The 21,586-nt window shown below is 35.8% G+C and overlaps 1 protein-coding gene across 1 annotated transcript; it reads right to left on the reverse strand.

Moving 5' to 3' along the window:
• Positions 1–1,131: 1,131 nt before the first annotated feature.
• Positions 1,132–19,407, reverse strand: creld2 (cysteine-rich with EGF-like domains 2). The gene is made up of 9 exons (XM_079399167.1): positions 19,059–19,407; positions 18,526–18,608; positions 18,205–18,315; positions 17,683–17,774; positions 16,534–16,710; positions 14,947–15,045; positions 6,348–6,431; positions 5,703–5,798; positions 1,132–1,529 (listed from the first exon to the last, which is right to left on the reverse strand). The coding sequence occupies exons 1-9, from the start codon at positions 19,185–19,187 to the stop codon at positions 1,450–1,452; spliced, it is 951 nt and encodes a 316-aa protein (XP_079255293.1). The 5' UTR covers positions 19,188–19,407; the 3' UTR covers positions 1,132–1,449.
• Between the last annotated feature and the right edge of the window lie 2,179 nt (positions 19,408–21,586).

Below are 21,586 nucleotides of genomic sequence, written 5' to 3' on the forward strand. Positions count from 1 at the left end.
GAAACATCTGTACATTTATTCTGGAATTGCTCTTACACAACATCATTTTGGTGTGACATTCTTGACTTTATCAAATGTTATGTGAATCCTAATTTTGAGTTTACTTATAGCAATGTCATTTTTGGCTTTCATGAATGTGAAAAAAAGTGATGCTTATTTTATGAACCTTATTTTCAAGTTAGCTAAATATCATATTCATAAATGTAAGTTTTCTAAATGCAAACCTCTTTTTTTAAGATTTAAACATGAAATGAAAGTGTATTTTGATTCTATTGAGTTCTCTACGAACACAAGAACAATGAACAGTGACTTTGTTGAAGGACTTGGCACTTCCTTTGGACTGAAAGACTGAGTGTCCCTGAACAGTTATTGTATTGTTGTTTTGACGATGACAGTTGTTATTTTTGTGCTGTTTTTCAAGCATTCAATAAAAAATAAAATAAAAAAAGGATCTAGTGATTCACTGCCTAGGGAACTGACTAAGACGCTTTGAACGGCCTTGTGAAACGATTCAGTTGCTAATTTTAGTTCGGAACGACGAACTTCTCTTCCGAAGCATCTTCACGAGACCAGAATAAACGCCGTGTAACGTTAACGTCATAAAACACTTTCTAAATGTCCACTCAAAAAAAATCGAATACGTTGCTTCATTTTTAGTTAAATTTTGTCTATAAAAATAACATTTATTATTGCACCTTACAAGTGAGCTTGACAAGATAGCAGCGCTGTTTCTCCCGCGAAGTCACTCGCGTGCAGAATGATCTCAGTTCAGTGTTGGCTCAATTTGTTTTTATTAGTTTAGTCAACATTTAGCATTCTGAATGTTGACTGGATTTGAAAATAACCATTCATTTAATGTTTTTCATATATATTTGTGCAGAGAATATAATATGTCTTCTCAACTAAGCCCAAACTATAAAATTAGTTCAACTTAAATATTTTTGCCCTTGCACCATTTTGTTAATTGGATTTTTTACAGTGTATACATTCCAAATTAATTAAATAATGAACGGTGGAAAAGATGGTACAGTGGTGAAATTGGCAGGGTTTATAAGAAAAGTCTCAAGTACTTAATTATAAAGAATGCTAGATAGATATGGTAAAATCCAATAAAAAAAAAGAAACAATTGATAATTTTTTCAATTTTGATTTTATTTCACTTTCAAGACAAACAAACAAAAATGGAGGGGGGGCATATAAGTAAAAAAAAAAGACCTGTATCTTAAGTATAACCTTGCTCACTGAGAAAGTGGTGCTGACCGTGTCTACTGCAAAAAACATGTTCCATAAAATTAAAAAGTGCTGTTTCTCAAGTATTTACTGTAAGTGCTTTTCACCCTTGATTACTCCAGAAGAAGAACAAACAGTATTTAGACACTGCAGACACTAGTGGTCCCTAGGCAAATATTGTGTCCTGGAGGCTGTTTTCTGCATTCAAGCCATATGACTTCAGAGGTCCTCATGTTTTTCGGGTGAGTCACCAGTTTGGGAACCTTCAGAATCAGAGGCAGGCACTTCCTTATTCTCTTCTGATGACACACACACACACAAAGACAAAATTACAAAAGTATGAATTTGTGTAAAACAATGGTGAGTTAAGAATTTATTTATAGGGTGGAAATCTGTCCTCTTACTATAACTTCTATAATTTGTTGATATAACTAGTATAAAATGTTAATTGTCCTCTGAAAACCTCAATGGTGGTACAACCCAACTAGACTAGCTTTAGCTTTGATCAGTGTGAATTTGTCTTGGCATTGTACCAGTAACCTTATGCAACATCACAGCATTTTTTTCCATTAAGAGTTGCATTCATTTTAGGGTTCATCAATTATCAAGGTGCATTTAGGGTGCATCAATTAGCATTCAAAGAATTGTTGCCAACATATAGCATGCCAGTAACATTAATCACTGCAATAATGAAACTGCTTCCCCTTATAACATACACTGTAGCATCAGTTCTTTTCTCACAGTGTCTAAAACGATTCGTTTAAAGAGTCTCTTTTCCGAGTGCCTTCTCTGCTCTGATTGGTCAGATGGCTGGGTCTGTTGTGATTGATCTACCACTGGAAAACAAAACTATACTGTATCTGAATTTCAGCTCCTGAACCTTCCTAAGTAACTTCATACGAACAGTAATAACAGCTGTAGTAGTAAATGCTTACCAAAAGAATAACAGTACATATGTTAACCAAGCACTATCATTAATTTTCTTGCATTAAAGTTTGCAAAACAAATCTTGCTCCACACAGAGGGCTACAGCTGTGCACTGGGTGTTACCGTATACAACAAAACTATGCATTTTGAACATTCGAGTATATGTATATATATTGCATAAATAATTAATTATACTTAGAAGTTGTGAAGCATAAGACCAAGATGGTCCAAATAAAGTGGGTACTGCCCCATCTTTAATAAATAATCACTGATCTTTGAAACTTTATAGACCTTTTACATTCACAAACAGATTTATCACACACTACATGAAAGGTAATAATGGGGTGTAATGGGACACTTTAAATTATCACAATTTGTGTTCTGCAAAACCAGATGGATTTGGAACAACATAAGGCTAAGTAAATGATTACAGAATTTTCTGTAACAATTCAGATTATGGAACACATTTTCACTATTAGATTTGATTAAAAAGAACAGTGAGACCCTACCCAGGCCCTGACCCATGTGGCTGCAGAAACTAGCTTTTCGTACATGGAATGTGACCTGGGAAATGAGCTGAAATTAGTGTGGGAGGTTGGGCATTACCAGCTAGATTAAATTGGCCTCACTTCTATGCACAGCTCTGGAATCAAACTCCTGGATAGGGGTTGGACTCTCTACTTCTCTGGTGTTGCTCAAGGTGAGCAATTGGGGGTGGGAATATTGACCAATCCCCGACTGAATGCCAATGTCTTGGAAATTAATCAGTTGATTAATCAGTTATCGGCCAGTGTGGTCCAACTTAATTATACGTATTGGTAAAAATCCACTATTGGCCGAACTCTAGCTCCAATTATAGAGGGATCCCACTTCTCAGTCTTGCCAGGGAAAGCCTATTTCAGAGTGCTGAAAAAAGTGATTCTGGCTTATTGTTAAACTTCAGCTAGAGGAATAACAAGGTGGATTTTTGTGGATGATGTCATCCTGATGGCTTCATTGAGCTGTGACCTTCAGCATTTACTTGGGCAGTTTGCAGTTGAGTGTGAACTAGTGGAAATGAGCACCTCTAAATCTGAGGCCATGGTTCTGTGCAGGAAAAGGGTGTATTGCACACTTCGGATAGGGAGTGAGTTGCTTCCCCAAGTAAATGAGTTGAAATATACTGGGGTTTTGTTCACGAGTGAAGATAGGTTGGAGCATGACATTGACAGGAGGATTGATGCAGTGGCAGCAGTAATGCGGCTGCTGTACTGCGCTGTTCCTGTTGAGATCGCTTCCTGTTCCTGCCTGCCGTACTGCTGTTTGTAGCTTTGTTTATCTGAAGAAACCTCTATCTTTTGCTAAAGTATCATTTAATTTTCACCATATTTCTGATTTAAGACTAATTTGACATTATTCGCCTTTAATCTCTTAATCTAAAGCTATTAAATAAATAAATAAAATAAAGCTCATTCTGATTCTTAAAAGGTACTAACGCTACTAACTACTAGCCTACTAGCTACTAGCACGTTAGTGCTGCTTGTCAATCGCATTTCCATTCACGTTTTCTACCGCTTCTCCTCTCTCTCTCTCTCTCTCTCTCGCTGTTTCTTTTCTCTGTACTTTTTACATCGTTAGAAGAATGGCATCTACGCTAATATTAGTCTGTTTCTTCTTATTTCGAGGTCACCGTAGCCACCCAGTTCCACCCAGCTTTATATTAAGCTGATGTAAAGCTGCTTTGGCACAATTTGCATTGTTAAAAGCACTACACAAATAATAGTGACTTGACTTGACTGTTATGGTGAAGAGAGAGCTAAGCCTGAAGGTAAAGCTCTCAATTTACCAGTCGATCAACGTTCCAAACCTCACTTATGATCATGAGCTCTAGGTAATGACAGAAAGAACAAGATTATAGGTACCAGCAGCTGAAATGAGTTTGGTTACACTTTATTTCGATAGTCCACTTTAGACATTCTACTAACTATAAGTAACTTTATAACTACGTCAACTAATTCTCATTAATTTGCAACTACATGTCTACTAACTCTCAGTAGGGTAGGTTTAGGGTTAGTAGAATAAGTTGACATATACTTGCAAAGTTTCTAATAGTCAGTATGTTGTATGTTGTGGACCCATCAAAATAAAGTGTTAGAAGATATTAAGCAGACAGTCTACTAATACTCTAGTTGACATGTAGTTGCAAAGTTACTTGCTGTTAGTAGAATGTCTAAAGTGGACTACCAAAATAAAGTGTTACCATGAGTTTTCTCCATAGGGTGTTTAGGATGCCCCCAAGAAAAAGGGTGTAAAGCTTGGACATCTGGGAGAGACTCGGAGTAGAGCTGCTGCTTCTCCAAGTTGAAAGGAGCTAATCGAGATGGTTCAGGCATCTGGTCAGGATGCCTCCTGGATGCTTTCCAGTTGAGGTGTTCTGGACATGTACAACTGGGAAGAGACCCCAGGAAAACCCACGACATGATGGAGGGATTATAATGCCTTGGGATCAACCAGGATGAGCTGGAGAAAGTGCCAATGGAAAATGCATCCTTACTCAGCCTGCTGCCACAGCGACCCGGTTCCGGATAAGTGGCATGGACGGATGGATGGATTTTTACTAGTGTCCCCTCAATAAACTCCTAATTTGCTGCTTATTGATAGTAAACAGAGGTGGACAGAACTAAAGTATTTTTACTTCACACAAGTAAATTTAAAAAGTATCTGTGTGAGAGTTATCAGAGTGGTTTTCTTTGGAAAACTTTCACTTCACTATATTCCAAAAGCGTAATATCGTACTTTTTACTGCACTACATTTCATAAATAAAAGTTGTTGTTTTTTTACCTTTAATACTTAAGAACATCCGTCCGTTCTTGTACTCAAGTAAAACATTGAATTACTTTTACTTGAGTAAAAGAAAGAAAGTACTAGATTTCTAATGTAATTAAGTATTAGGCTAAATTATATTTAATATGAAACATAGTGCAGTAAAAAGTACAATATTATGCTTTGAAATGTTGTGAAGTAAAAGTTTTCTAAAGAAAAATATTTATAACTTACAGACACTTGAAAAGTACTTTTACAGCAGAGTAAAAAAATACTTCACTACTGTCCGCCTCTGATAGTAAATAAGGTATTAGTTTGTGCTAGTTATGTTAAGGTAGGTAGGGTTAAGGTATCTAGAATATTGTCATGCAGAATAAGGCAGAATAATATGTGCTTTATAAGCAGGGGAGCTCCCCTGTTTATAAGTACTAATAAACAGCCAGTATGCTAATAACTAGTTGCTGAAAAGCAAGTAGTTACAAGTGAATAGTCTTCCCTATTCTAAAGTGTTACTGAATTTTCATTTCTGGATGAGCTGTGTAAAAACGGTGTATTTTCATTTACTATGAATGTGCTCCAAAACCAGTAGTACACCAACACATACAAATTCCTTCAGTCTTAACACACTCTTGGTGTTCCTAGTGTATACACTGCCTCCAGTTTCTCACATATCCATAAGCACACGAAAGACCAAAAACTCCAGTCATTGCCATTCAAGCTATTCCCTGATGAAAATTGATACCTGTGCAGGTGCTTTCTTCATCCTTATATCCATCAGCACAAGTGAGGCAGTTACTTGCACCAGGTCCTTTGCAACCAGAGCAACTGATATCACATTCTGGGATATAAAAGAAAAGTAACATTTTATTTATGCATAATTGACAGTTACTAACCCTAACCCTACAGTAAGCAAATGTTGGAAATTAATATTACTCAGTACTTATTTGTGTATGACGAATATACAGTGATGACGGTATAAAGTATCCATTGTTAGAGATTTTGCTGTCTCAGACAGCATGCAATTGCCAATTCGAGATGTGCAAGATGTTTAATAAAGTTTTTAAATGCAATAGGGAGTGAAAAAGAACTCAATGTGGTACTCATGCACCATCATACACCCGAAAGTGCCTCTTTCAGACAGCATGTGTCTAAGCAAAACACTGCATAGGCTTCACTGAATGGATCAAATATGAACTGATTCTTTCTAAAGATTCAAAACTGATTAAGTCAAGAGCAGTAAGAGATATTTTTAATAACAAAAATAGCTATATCAAAATGCATTGTTGTTGTGAAATACAATTTCTCATATTATGATATAAGATTTTGGTCATATCATATGGGTTGCCAAAATAAAATGAATCTTTGTTAACACTGTATTAAAACAAACCTTTACAGGAGAAAGATCCATCCGTGTTCAGGCAGTATTGGTTATCTTTGCATGGAGCTGGATCTTTGGTGCATTCATTGATGTCTGTAATGGAAAAACACAGGACCAATACAGGTAAAGACAAATGTATGGGCATATAGAAATACATATCAAAATGTATGAATGTATGAATCTAATAAGTTAATGTATAAAGTACTTGAATTGTCACTAAAGCTCACAACACAATTCATATATATCGTAAAAAACATACACACACATAAACGCACGTCCTGTTGCAAAATAAAAAAACCTTTAAATGCAGGTCCACTTTGTGTGAGTTAAGAATAAAATAAGTAAAAAAACAGTAAAATAATCATTGCTACACTGTATAATAGTGCTTTGTATATGCAGTGCCCTCAAAAAGTATTGGAACAGTAAAGACAAAATTGCTCTGCTGGCTGTGGAGTCAAGACATTTACAAATATGATTAAAAGATGAATATGAGACAAAACTACAGAATGTCACATTTTATTATTGGGTGATTCAACACATGTTTTACCAGCTAAGAAGTTCAGCACTTTTAGAGTTTCATCCCCCTATCTGATGTGAGCATAAGTATTGGAACAGTTGCCTCACAGGTCTTTCTAAGTGATCAGCTGTGTCCTGTTGCATTAATTCTTCAGATATTAAAAACAGGGAATGTGTCGCATCAGTTATATCCATTAATTCTGTATTCTGAATCTTGCATTCGATGATGACACACACAAACCAGGATGAAGATGAGGGAGCTGACTTTGAGAGAAAAGCAAGCAATTTGGATGCTAAAAGAAAGAGGAAGTCAATTAGAGCTATTGTCAGAACAAAGGGCATGGATAAATCAAGAGTTTGGAAACCACCAGCGACAACAGCAACAACCTGATCGGCTAAGAAAACAACAGTAGCTGATGATAGACAAATCATAAAGGCTGTGAAAATGAACCCTAAAAGACGTGTCTGTAAAATCACCAACAACTTCCAGAAAGCTGGGGTGATGCTCTGACAATCTACTGTCCTCAGGAGACTTTGACACAGAATTACAGATGCTACACAACAAGATGCAAACCCCTGACCAGCACCAAAAATAGAAAGGCAAGATTAGAGTTTGCAAAAAAGGTGAGCCAGATGAGTTTTGGAACTGTGTTTATGGACCGATGACACAAAGATGAACCTTTATCTAAAGCCCTATTCGGATGGGATTAGTTTTACATGGAGAGGTGGGGTAAAGTAATTACCAGAGCTTTTCAGTTATTTTAGTCCCGTCCAAATGCGCCATCTCAGTAATCATTACAGACAATGTCAGTAAAGATTACGGCGACTTTTACCTTCTGTAAAAAGGTCAGGAGAAATTACCTCAGGTAATACTAATCCCGTGCGAATAGACCAGCTGTAAAAATATACGTAAATATTCCGTCATTTCCTGTCATTTTCTGCGGTTTTTCAAATATGGAGGCACTTGAAGAAGCTTTCAGTAGCATTCTAGGCAGAGGGACAAGTTAGTGGCAAACCTCAATTCTTTTCAACATAAAATGATGCAGGATTAGTAAAACAATACCAGCTACACTATGCTTCCTCTCTCTCTGACAGTGAGTTCATATCACACACAGTAGTTCTACATAGTCACGCCTCCTGTCAATCACTCAGCGCATCACTCGTCTTGTCTAAACCACCTCGAGCATTTTTACTGTTACAGAACGATGAAGAGCACTTACATTCAGGAAGTAACATAAAACGCACGTGACGACAGGCAGGTGATGGTGGTGGGTAAATTGAGTTATCCCCCCCGCTTCTGATAGTTTTACTGAGATTTCTAATCCCATGCGAATCGGCCATTAATATTGCAGATGTCCTGTGGTAAAATTACATTACCCCATCTACCCCTGTAAAACTAATCCCATCCGAATAGGGCTTAAGTGATGGGAAAGCAAAAATGTGGAGAAGAAAAAAGGCAACTGCAAATGATCCCAAGCATACAGCCTCATCTGTAAAGCATAGTGGAGGTGTTGTCATGGCATGGGCATGTATGGCTGCCTCTGGAACAGGCCCTCTCAACTTTACTGATGACTTAATGTATGATGACAGTAGCAGAATGAATTTGGAAGAGTACAAAACCATCTTGCCTACCAATATTCAAGAAAATGCCACCAAATTCATTGGGAAGTGCTTCATATTGCATCAGGACAATGACCCAAAACACCCTGCCAGTTCAGTCAAGGAATTTATAAGGGAAAAGTAAGAAAGAAAATGGAAAGCCTTAGATTGCCCAAGTCAATCTCCAGATTTAAATCCAATTGAACATGAATTTCACCATCTGAAGAGGAGAGTAAAGGCAGAAACTTTGTTTTAATTTTGGTGATTAGACCTTACAGCTCATGAAAGTCAAAAATCCAGTACTTTACATTTGAGTTTCACTAAATGACCATCCCTACAGTATAAATTCCGGGTATCTCTTGCTCTTTGAAACCACAATAATGGGGAAAGACTGCTGACTTGGCAATGGTCCAGAAGACAATCATTGACACCCTCCACAAAGAGTAAGTCACAGAGGGTCATTACTGAAAGGTGTGGCTGTTCACAGAGTGCAGTATCAAAGCATATTAAATGCAAAGTTTAATATGAAGAAGAAATTGGGTAGTAAAAGGTGCACAAGCAACAGGGATGACCACACGCTTGAGAACACTGTCAAGCAAAGCCGATTCAAACACTTGAGAGAGCTTCACAAGGAGTGGAAAGAAGCTGGAGTCAGTGCATCAAGAGTCACAATGCTCAGACGTCTTCAGGAAAAGAGCTACCAAGCCACTTCTAAAACAGAAACAACATCAGAAGCATCTTACCTGGGCTAAAGAGAAATAGAACTGGACTGTTGCTCAGTGGTCCAAAGTCCTCTTTTCAGATACAAGTAAATTTTGCATTTCATTTGGAAATCAAGGTCTGGAGTCTGGAGGAAGACTGGAGAGGCACAAAATACAAGCTGCTTGAAGTCCAGTGTGAAGTTTCCACAGTCTGTGTTGATTTGGGGAGGCGTGATGTCTGCTGGTGTTGGTCCATTGAGTTTTATCAAATTCAAAGTCAATGCAGCCGTCTACCAGGAGATTTGGGAATACTTTATGCTTCCATCTGCTGGCAAGCTTTATGGAGATGCTGATTTCCTTTACCAGCAGGACTTTAGCATCTGCACACAGTGCCAAAACCACTTTCAAGTGGTTTGCTGACCATGATATTACTGTGCTTGACTGGCCAGCCAACATGCCTGAACTGAACCCCATATGGAATCTATGGGATATTTTCAAGAGAAAGATGAAAAACAGTGGATCCAACAATACAGACGAGCTGAAGGCTCAATAGTGCCTCAGCAGTGCCACTGGCTGATTGCTTCCATGCCACACCTCACTGATGCTGGAGTTTGTGCTAGGAGCAAGTAATTTGCCAAGTATTGAGTGCATAAATTAACATACTTTAAAGAACTTTAACTTTTCTGTTTTGCAAATCCTTTTTTTGATTGATCTTAGGAAATATTCTAATATTTTCAGATACTGGATTTTTGACTTTCATAAAAAAAACTTTACAATAAACTTTTATTGTACTAAATTTGAATTTGTAGTACAATGAATCTTACTTTTTAATTCATAATTAGCATAAAAAACAACAATTATTTTTCATATTAATAAAAACAGATTAAAAGATATTTGCACAAAAAATGTAGTGTATTTCTTATTAGAGTCTGTATTCTATAATGACTTATTGATTTGTCATCTCTGATGACAACAGAGGTATCGCTTGGTTTAAAAGGTCTTCACCATGAACATACTCTGGGCTGACTAAACTTACTTGCAGTTGCAGTTTTGGAACTGGCATACCTTGAGCAAGCATGTTTTGGTTTAATCAGCTGAGAGTTTTAGATATACATGCTTTCTGGAATACACTCTTGAATAAAAATTTTGTCATCTTTTTGGAATATTCAAAGTATGGTGTTACTAATTTACAATGCATCATTGCCTGATGTGGTTGCAAAAGATGTCAGGTTAATGCAGGTGCAAGGCCAACAAAGGCCAAAGCTTTGAAATTGAAGCACCAACTAATTTTTAGAAGAACCCAAGCAGGAACCGCATGTCTTGGACTACAAATAGCCCCTAAATGGTGGTCAGCAGCCCTTAGGAGACAGAGGAATGCAATGGTGGTGATAGAAATAGGACAGAAGAAGGAAATCTGATTACAGCAGTAAGCCAACAACAGCAAGGATGTTGGATCCATCTGTGACAGCCTACTAAGTTCAAGTAATCAGAGTAACCATGAATTTTGGTGGTACGGCACAGAGGATAACTGTCCCCCTGCGAGGCTCCAAGGTCAAATTCATAGCATATGTTGGCTGGCTGCAAGACCACCTTGGCGCATGAATAGTATGTTTCTGGCATCGATAAGAAAAGGTGATAAAACAGTGGCATCAAACTCCAGAGCTCCTGGAGGGCCAATGTCCTGCTGAGTTTCGCTCCAGCAGTTTAACATTGGCCATTGGCCCTCCAGGAGCTGAGTTTGACACGTAAGGGTAGAAAGTGGTTAAGTCATTGTACTGCATCAGACTTGTAAAGAAGGAATGTCTGGATGTGAATGTAAGATAGGAGATGGTCCCTGACCACTGGCCCACCACAAGATGATGTTCTGAGATTAAAGGGGAAAAAAAAAAAATCTGTGAAAGGTGGTTCCTGGCTGAAACCTGCAGCTGGAACAAAGAACTAATTGATTTATTTTTCTTTTCTTATTCCTTCACCCAGAGAGTTCAGAGGTGCTTTTCTACGGAGCCCGGTATGTCACCTGTAGGAGAAAAAACAAAAAAAAACAATCCATGGCGACGGTTTTGCAATCCGTCCTCTCAGTTTATAAACCGTACTCACGAATTCTTAAACTGTTCCCTCGGTTTAACAAATCGTGCCCATTGATTAATAAACCGTACCCTCTGTTTTTGAATCTGTACCCACAAATTCATAATCCGTGCGCACGCTTTCGCAATTCGTTCCCGCGATTTTGTAAACTCACGGATTTGTGGCCCCACCCCCACCGCCAGATTCAACCAGGCCACCTGTTCAGGTGCGGGATGCACTGTATTGTGTTTATTAAACATTATTTTTCATAGTAGCCTATGAGACCATGATCTGCACTCACAAAAAAAAAAAAAACCTTCTTTTTAGCGTTTATTTTACATGAATCACCAATAGGATAAAACACCGCCACCTGTGTTTTATCCTATAACCTAAAATAAACGCTAAAAAGAAGAATAGAAAATATCCTTAATTTTCTTAAAAAAAAACAAAAACAACAAACAAAAACGATAGAGTTAAAAAGCACTACAAGACAAATAATGTACCGGTTATGTTGTCATTCCTTTGCTCTCTAAATGAATGCAATGTTATAGTAATAGGCCTTGTTAATAATTAATAATAACATTAACAGTGAAACATGCATCTAACTCTGGGGGGAAAAGTTTAGTATAATAAAATCAACAAAATAATTATTTGTGTTAATTAATTTATTTATTTAGTCATTTAGCAGACGCTTTTATCCAAAGCGACTTACAAATGAGGACATAAGAAGCAATCAAAACCAACAAAAGAGCAACAACGTGCAAGTGCTATTACAAGTCTTGGTTAGCCTAACGCAGTACAGATCATTATTATTATTATTGTTATTTTTAATAAAAAGACATAAAATACAATTAGAATAGATAGTGCTAGAGTTAGAGGGTCAAGTAAAGATGAAAAAGATGAGTTGTTAGCCGTTTCTTGAAGATGGGTAAGGATTCGGCTGCTCTGATCGAGTTGGGCAGGTCATTCCACCAGATGGGAACAGTTAATGAAAAAGTCCTTGAAAGTGTTTTTCTGTGTCTTTGGGATGGTACAATAATTCGTTGTTCACTTGAAGAACGCAAGCTTCTAGTTAAGAATGAATAGTAGCCTACACAAACACATTTCCAAAACTGTAAAAGGTTATTTAAAAAGAAAGCATTCTTGAATTATTAAGTCTTAAGTGCACTAATTTTTTAAGCCTATAAATAATAATAACAACTAGGGTGAAGTCAGCTAAAATGGGCCATGTTTTGGTAAATGACTTATAATACCATCAAATAAGCTATGCAGCAGATCTCATGATATTCTTATAAATTAGCATGGGTCTCTTAAATATATTTATATTTTTTAAATGTGAAAAAGTATAAAAGATTTAAAATGATGAGAGTTAGAGTATCAGCAGGTACCTTCTTGAGCCACGGCACAACATTCAGGTAAAATGGGACAATATAAAAAGAGAACAACACAGGTAATTTAAGCTTAAATCATTTTATTTTTAACAGTAAATTGACACCATTGTCTTTAGTGTGCCATAGCAACACCATAAATGTATTTCATTAAACAGAAAGTTGAATGAATATTTAATTAAACAATGCAATTAAAAATGAACTGATCATGTTGTATAGATGTGTGTTTCTTTGCATTGGTGTCTTTTGTGCGCATGTATGCGTGTATGCTTGTATTTTTATTATTATTATTATGTTAAGATTTTGTATGGATACATATCTACAGTAGGCCTATAAACCTATTTTCACCCTCAATTTCTGTGTAAAAGTGTGTGTGTATGCAGCCCATTTTACTGATATCTTCCTTTATTTCCCTTTCTCTTCTCGTCGCTCCGTTTCCTTTCTTTGCTTGTGCTTCTGCCATACTGTCTGCAATGCAATTTTTTTTTAAAGACTGTTAAGATTTTGTATGGCTACATATCTAGGCCTATAGCTAAACCTATGATCACCCTCAATTTCTGTCTAAAAGTGTGTGTGTGTGTGTGTTTTTGTTTTTAATATACCGGTGGGGACTTAAACCTGAATACACACAGACTCATGGGGACTTGTGTCTCGGTGGGGACCTAAATTGAGGTCCCCACGGGTAAACAAGCTTATAAAATCACACAGAATGAAGTTTTTTGAAAATCTAAAAAATGCAAAAAGTCTCCTGTGAGGGCTAAGTTTAGGTGTAGGGCAATAGATATGTGTCAATAAAATGTCAATAAAATGACACTATATACGGTCTGTACAGTAGAAAAACCATTACGCCTATGGAAGTCCCCACAAGGATAGCGAAACAAGTGTGTGTGTGTGTGTGTGTGTGTGTGTTTGTGTATGCAGTCCCTTTTAGCTGAACATTGTGGCCCATGTTAGCTTAACCAGCCAATTCTAACTAAAATGAATTTTTTCACAAAAATCAAAGTTTTTTATAAATTAAACTTTTTTTCTTTTTTTTTCTTTGAAAGAGCATGTCAAAACATTGTTCATAAACCTTTGCTTTGTTGGTAAGCTTTCTTATAATTGCTTTAGTACCCTTATTACTGATGAATGAAATTTTCTATGTCAGGCTCAATTACCTTACAATTTCTCTGACAAGCTTCATATAACACTCTGCCCTGCCCGCCTTAAAAAACTCAGACCAATCAAAATGATTGTTACATGGCAACAAGTGTTGAAGCAACAATGCAGCATCAGTTATTGTGATTTTCTGTAAAAATTTAAAGCGATACGATGCTACATCCTTATTTGGCCCATTTTACCTGATAACCCATTTTAGCTGATTTCACCCCATTATTTTATTAATAACTTTATTATTATTATTATTATACATTTAGGTTACTTATGCATTTAGAAGAAGCTTTTATCCAAAACAACTTACAAAAGAGGAACAAATTACAAAATCAGTCACAATGCCAGGTTTATTATATAATCAAGTGCTAAGATTATTACAAATTAAACAACATTTTGATACACATCTTTCTTATTAAATCGCTGTATTCCACATCGTACTCAACTGATAGAGAATCACTTAAGACAACTTGCTGAAGTAGGCCTATTCCAAATAATAATATGCAATAAAACAATAATAGGCTACAATATGATTCGTTAACATGTAGGTTACCTAGGAGCTTGCTGTTCTTCTAAAATGAATCTGTGAGTACAGTTTACAAAACCGCGGGAACGAATTGCGAAAGCGTGCGCACGGATTATGAATTTGTGGGTAAGGATTCAAAAACCGAGGGTATGGTTTAAAAAATCTGAGCGCACTGATTGGAAATTCGTGGGTACGGTTTATTAATCCATGGACACGATTTGTTAAACCAAGGGAACAGTTAAACTGAGAGGACGGATTGCAAAACCGTCGCCACGGGTTGCTTTTTTTTCCTCCTACAGGTGACGTACCGGGCTCCGTACTTTTCAATTGGTATGTCAGAAAACAATACTTTGAATTAACAGATTGTGTTCTAATATAATTGTGTATGAATTGTTGTAAAAAAATGTCTCCAACAAGAAAAACAATACCTATTAGATAAATAGTACAAGAGTATCAAACAAACAAACTGGTCAGAATAATGAAAGATTGACTGCAAAATATCCCTTACATATACATCTATATCTAGACCATGAAATATTTTAGAACAGAACTATTAAAATGCATTCACTATGTAAAAAACTTCACTATGTTAAAGGACTCCATGAATTTTCAACTTCTATTATTTTCCATGTGTTTTCCAGGCATTGAAATTATTTTTTTCTTACCAATACATGCTCCTTCTTGGTCTTTCTCCCATCCATTCCTACATTCCTTACAATCCCGATTGGTTCCTCCAGTGCAGCCAACACAAGACTCATGACACTCTCCAAAAAAAAAAAAAAAGGAAATAAGATGTTAAAAATGATATACAATCTCAAAATCTTACATTTCAAATATATATATATATATAATATATTATAATATATTATTAATTATTATTATTTATTTATTTTGAGGGGGGATTTTTTTAAATTCTTCCCGATTTGAAATTTATATTTTCAAGATGGTCTAAGACTTTTAGACCCCACTCTATATGGATAATCTCGGTTTTACAAATATTATAACTAGGGGGTGTGCTCAAACCTGAATACCTCACTTGGAAAGGCACGGACAATAGCTTAAAAATGAATAATAAATTCTACCAAATAATAATAAAACTAAATAAATAAATAAATATTATATATATATATATATATATATATATATATATCATATACAGTCACGACTTGTGCTTGCTGGATAACAGGTGAGCCAGGGGGATGTTTCATAAAACTAGCTTACCAAATAAGCCAGGCTTATTTCAGTTATTCTGACTTATTGCCACTTGATTTGGTTTCTGAAAGCAAAATTACCATAGCTCAAGCTCAGTCACTGTGGCAACTTATGCTGAGAAACTAACCTGGTCAGGAGCAGGCTAACTGTCAGGCTAAGCTGAGCTCCTCTAACACTGACCAATAGGAACTTATCGATAATACCACTGACTCTCTCACACACAATTAGTTGACTTTATTATTAGTCCAAAAATAAATAAATAAATAAAAATATAGGCGACAACCAACTGTATTTCTAGCCATGCAGCCTTTCTCTCTGATTTTATGATAGCTGTACCTTTTATGGTTATTAATAGAGCATTAAGGGCTGCATAAGAATAAGCATGCACACCAAATTATCATTGATAATTGAGTCATTGAACCTGGATCGAATTAGTGACATTGCATGAACTTAAATTGTTGTTTATGAAACCGCTTTAGTCCCAATTGATTTGTTAGGTTATTTCAAGTCAGGTTTTGGACTTTAATCCCCACTTTTTTAGCATCTTTTTATGAAACAGCCCCAGGGATGCTACAATATTACACATAAACTTCTAAAATCACTACAGAATGAGTGTGTAAAGTGAATGAGTGTAAACTCTTTGAATAAAATGAACTCAGCACAATTGCAAATCAAACAACAGTGTTTCTGTCTTTCAGAAATCAGAGCTTAAGTAATATGAACTAAGATAACAAATCATGTAAAACTGATGTGATATACATAGTCTCAATTTCTCTTAGATCTTTTTCTTTAATTAACAAAAAACATTTTAATAGAAGGCATGTCTTTCAAATGAAAGCTATAAAAGAGACAAAATTACATTTAAAACATTCTAATGTAATTGAACGAACTTCCAGTTAAGTCCCACCTATTTCTGGATTTATCAGACTACAGATACACAATTTTTGTAGACTGCTGCAAATGCAGATATTAGCTCTACTGCACACCCCTAGTTATAACTATGAAACATATGATGCTCATCAAGTTTATGTGATGTGTACCTTTGCACAAGGAGAATGTATCATTCCTCAGTGCACTAAAATAACCATCACTGCAGTCAAGACACAACTCCCCTTCATATCCCTTATCACAACTGCATTTCCCATTTCCAGCCCTTGTTCCATCTCCATCACATTTGCCGTTACCATGGCATGGTTTGTCAGCTCCTCCAATGCACGCTTAAGATAATGCAAAACAAGAGACAATTTTACAAATTTTAATAATCTCACAACAGGGTCTTAAAGTCTGCAACAATGTGCGTACATGAAAGGAAATGCTTCTAGCAATACAAACTTAATTCCATGTGTTCTAAAATCATAGCACAGTGCCTTGTTCAAAGCATATACTGTAGGCATTGGATAGCGTTGCCGTAAAGGGGTGCAACAGAAGACATTATAAGGATGGTGTTCCATCAACCAATTTTTTTAAGTCAAGTCACCTTTATTTATATAGCGCTTTTAACAATACAGATTGTGTCAAAGCACTTAACAGTATCAAATTGGAGGATAGAGTGTCAGTAATGTCTAATCAATTTTCAGTTAAAGGCATTTCATTACTGAATTCAGTGATGTCATTGTCTAGCTCAGTTTAGTTTAAATAGTATCTGTGAAATCAAATTGACAATAATCGCTAGTCTTAAACTGATTTTCAGTGGTAAGCTTCATTTACATATTGGTTTGCAAACCCTGTGGTAGTCAGTGTGAAATTAGTCAACATATTAGAAGGGGACATGGTGATGTAACAAGAGGAAAAAATATTTCAAAATATTTTTCAATCCATTTGAATTTCCTCAAACTTTTTTTTTTTTTTTTAAGTTTTGTTTTTGCTAGTAAAAGTATTGCATTACCCCAATCAATTTTGCATGAAAAAGCACTGCAATATAGTTTCCTCCATCTCAATGATTTCCATCAGCATGTCACCTTAAGGGCTCCATAGCTTATAGCTAGCTACGTGAATCAAGTTTAATTGAACAGATATTTGTAAGTAATTGTGTTGTCTCTCTTCAATACTGTAATACTGTAGTTTGTTACTGTCACAGTAATGCAAAAACACATGTTAAATAGCTACAAAGGTATATGGACTTGCAATGCTTTGGCTAAGCATTTGTATATTTATTAAAAATGTGTTAATTCAACACTTAGTTCACTTACTGTTGCAGTCAGGACCAAATAAGCCTTTTGGGCAGCACACTTTTATGGTCTCTATACAAAACCACTTGAACAGATCAGGGTGTTTTGTTTTCCTGCAACAAAAATGCAAAAAAGTTAGATTTCTTTTTATTAATCTGATTAAATAGATACTTTCAACAATGCGACTGAAGCCCAAAGTATACATACATTGTCTGCGTGCCGTGTTGTATTTGCAGTGTTGTATCAAGGCGTAAATTGTGTCCTTATGCACAATTTTGGGATTGTCGCATAAAATACAGGACAGCTGGTGACCCTGCCCTAGTATATGGATGCTGCTTCTTTGTCTTTCAGAGCGGTATACTTATACTGTCCACAACAGATGCAGTAAAAACAGCTCATGCACGGTCAAATTAAGTATGCTGAGAAAGGCTTGCCTATTCAACAGTGCACAAGACATGACGGCACGCAGAGAAATTAAGTATACCTCAGCCTTGAGAATGAAGTCTTCAGGTATTATGGTACAAAAATAGTCAATTTCCTGACCTCTTGAACCACCACGTCTCAAAGTGTTCCTCATTTTCTTCCAACATGTGGTTGCACTCAAAACTGCTGCTGTCACATAAGCCCTCTAGTATCTCCGTCAACCTAATCTCACTAAAACACACACACACACACACACACACACACACACACACACACACACACACACACACACACACACACACACACTTGTGAATTGTAACCATTCTATCCTGATAGTCTAGGTCAAGATAATGAACTACAAGAGTGCATTTCATTATCGCATGCAAGTAATATTGTTTTAAGATGTTTTGTGTCAAATTATCAAGTTTTCTTACTTCTCACCTCAACTTATATTTGGAGAGTTTTCGCTCTTCCCATTCTGTGTTTCCACCACCAAAATTTTGCTTCGCTGTTTTTTCCAGACCCTGGCAAATATGAATATTAAGGTCAATTTAGATATGTTGAGTGTTAACATAAGTATTCAGACATTTACAGAACATCATATTTAAACATGTCTAAATGTCATTATTTTGCAATATGATATCAACGTAACATTTGTAAACAAGTGATGCTAGAGACTTTCTAAGAACTAACACTTTTCTGAACCATTTGTGCAGAAATAACTGGTTTGAATATGATATGTAGTTTATGTATGAAATCAGTTTATCTCTAGTTTACATGTCACATATTGACATGTTGTACTAAGGTATGACAACGTTCAGACACTTTTTGCACAGTTTTGAACGGAAAATGTATCGTTTTACCATTTTATAACCAACAAACTATTTAATAAAATTAATTGCTTTAAAGATGCTATTTTCTTCAAGATAGATCGATAGATAAATATAATGATAAATAGAAACATACAGACATACCTTGTCAAAATTGTCGACTAATTGTCTGCATGTTGAGCATAATGCGTTAAAGTCCTTTGTATACACAGATCCAAGTGATAGAAACAAAATAATACAACTCAAGCGAAAAATACTATTTGAGCGTAACATGTTTTCTTGTCTAGCTCAAAGGTTGTCCGATTAGAAAACACTGTTTTTCTAAGTTGTCTCCACCCAGTTAAGATGCCCTGAATCAACATCTAGTGTCTGAAATTATGACACGTTTATTATAAAGATATGCAGATAGTCATTTTCAGAAATTTCCATGCCGACTTCTCACCAGCTAGACATTCGGATTTCCGCGTCAGCCCTTCGGTAATATTGTGTCTTCATGTAATTGGAGAGTTCGCCTGGCCATCCACGTGTGAGCCAATGAAATGCCGCCACGCGCGGGACAATCAAAAAAGGATATTTGTAAGCTACGTCACAATTCGCATGCTGTCCGAACTATTCGTATGTGTCCAAAATAGGCTGAATTATTAATAGGCTATATGCCATTAAGTTGCAGATGATCTGTCTTTCCATAAGCACCAGAAAATTCAAACCTGAGTGATTACTAATAAACGTTAAGAACTGCGTGCTTTTTACGCTGTAAATTATTTTAATTATTTTCTTTAATTTATATGATACAAACAGAAATAATAGTCATGAATACAAATATAGTGAAGGTCAGATGAGAAATGTTGTGTTGATCTGGAAGTATGATGAGCACAACTGATGCTGCCATACCAGAAAACAATAAATTAATACTGTGCACTATTTATTTATTTAGTTAGTTAGTGTCCCAGTTTGATTCTGATTTTTGACAGGTTTTCACTTTTTAACTGCTAGGGAATCATCAAATCAATTTTAACTTTAATGACATGAGCAAAGCTGACACTTTTCAACACTGAACTGATTTCAACTGAATAATGACTATAGTTCACTAATAATTAATTAATAATTAAGAATTGGTTTAATATATATATATTTTTAGTTTAATCCCCCATTCCCTCTCCTATCCCTAATTCATAGATTGTGAATTTACTTACTGATCCACACTCTGGAACAGAAGGGGGCGGTAATGCACCAATAAGATGGATGCCAACCGCCGTTAAAAGAAGAAGAAGAAGAAGAAGAAGAAGAAGAAGAAGAAGAAATCACAGGCTGGCTGTGTTCGAAATGGCATACTTGCTTACTGCATACTGCTTACTGCCCAGTACACAGTGTATACTGCCTACTATTTTTTAAAGAATAGTGTGTGAAACAGTATACAATAAGCAACAAATATTTCAGAGTAGTATGCTTAATTGTCACATGACAAACACAAACATTAATTCAGCACAGCTGTGAAGGTTGTTACCTTACAAACAAATGTGCTAGCTATTCTTTTTTTCAAAGGCTTGTTATTAAGGCTTCATACTAGTAAACAATATTGAACTCATTTCATAATTGAATAACTTTACATAGGCTATGGACTGAACTGAATGAGCTGTCTTTTACTGAACAATATTTTTGGCAGTTACACTAAGTGGAAAAAGTGATATAATCTAATTACACTAAGTGCAAATAATGATAAATTATGTTTACAATAAAATAGCAGCATTTTCTTTATCAACAGGTGTGTAAATAGTAGTTAGGTGGCAGATATTTATACTGTAGTACATTATAAAACAGTATGCAATAACATATTAGACAACAACATTTTAGTGTAAATTATCATACATTTTATTTGATGAACGCCACTTTATTGGGACAAAAACCTACTAACAGCTAAGCACACTGTATTATTAATGAGGTGTTTAATCTCCACTTTTCAAATATTTACTTTTTTATTTTTTATTGAAAATAAATGCCTTTCTGATCTGGTATGTGATGGGAAAAGGAGTTGCATGAGTTTGACAAAAGCCGAAATCGAACTCGGATCACTCGCATCAACAGCAGCTCGTATCTTTTACTCTCTCCGCCACTGATTCTACAGAAATACACGTGTCTTCTGCAGAGCTGTTTATCACAGGCAGGCATTGGTGGGCGGAGTTAATGTAAATAGCCTCTGACAACAAATTGGTCTTTAGAGTAAATACACTCCAATTCTTTTTAGAGCTGTTTGCATCTGAATTTAATTCTGTTTGCTTAATTGAAATATTAATTCTAGTTATATATATAATTTATTTATATATTATATTACTGCAATATTAATATTATTATGTAATATCTTTGAAACAATGTATAAAGCGCTATAGAGATAAAGGTGACGTCATTTGACTTGATCGGAAAAGTGCTGTAGAGATTAAAGTACAATTTATGTCCTACAAATGATATTGTTTTTAAATGCACAGCGATAGTTTGTAGATTACATGTATATGTATAAACGTGCATATACAAGTGTAACATTTATAATTATTATTCCCCGCCTCCAGTTCACTCACGCGTTTGAAGATGAAAGGTCATATGGAGTGCGTTGCATTCTGGGAAACAGTACCCCACGCAGCGTCTTCAGATGCATACATCAAATTTCAGCAAATGTACCA

Source organism: Barbus barbus (genome assembly GCF_936440315.1).
Source record: "Barbus barbus genome assembly, chromosome: 39".
Classification (NCBI taxonomy): domain Eukaryota; kingdom Metazoa; phylum Chordata; class Actinopteri; order Cypriniformes; family Cyprinidae; genus Barbus; species Barbus barbus.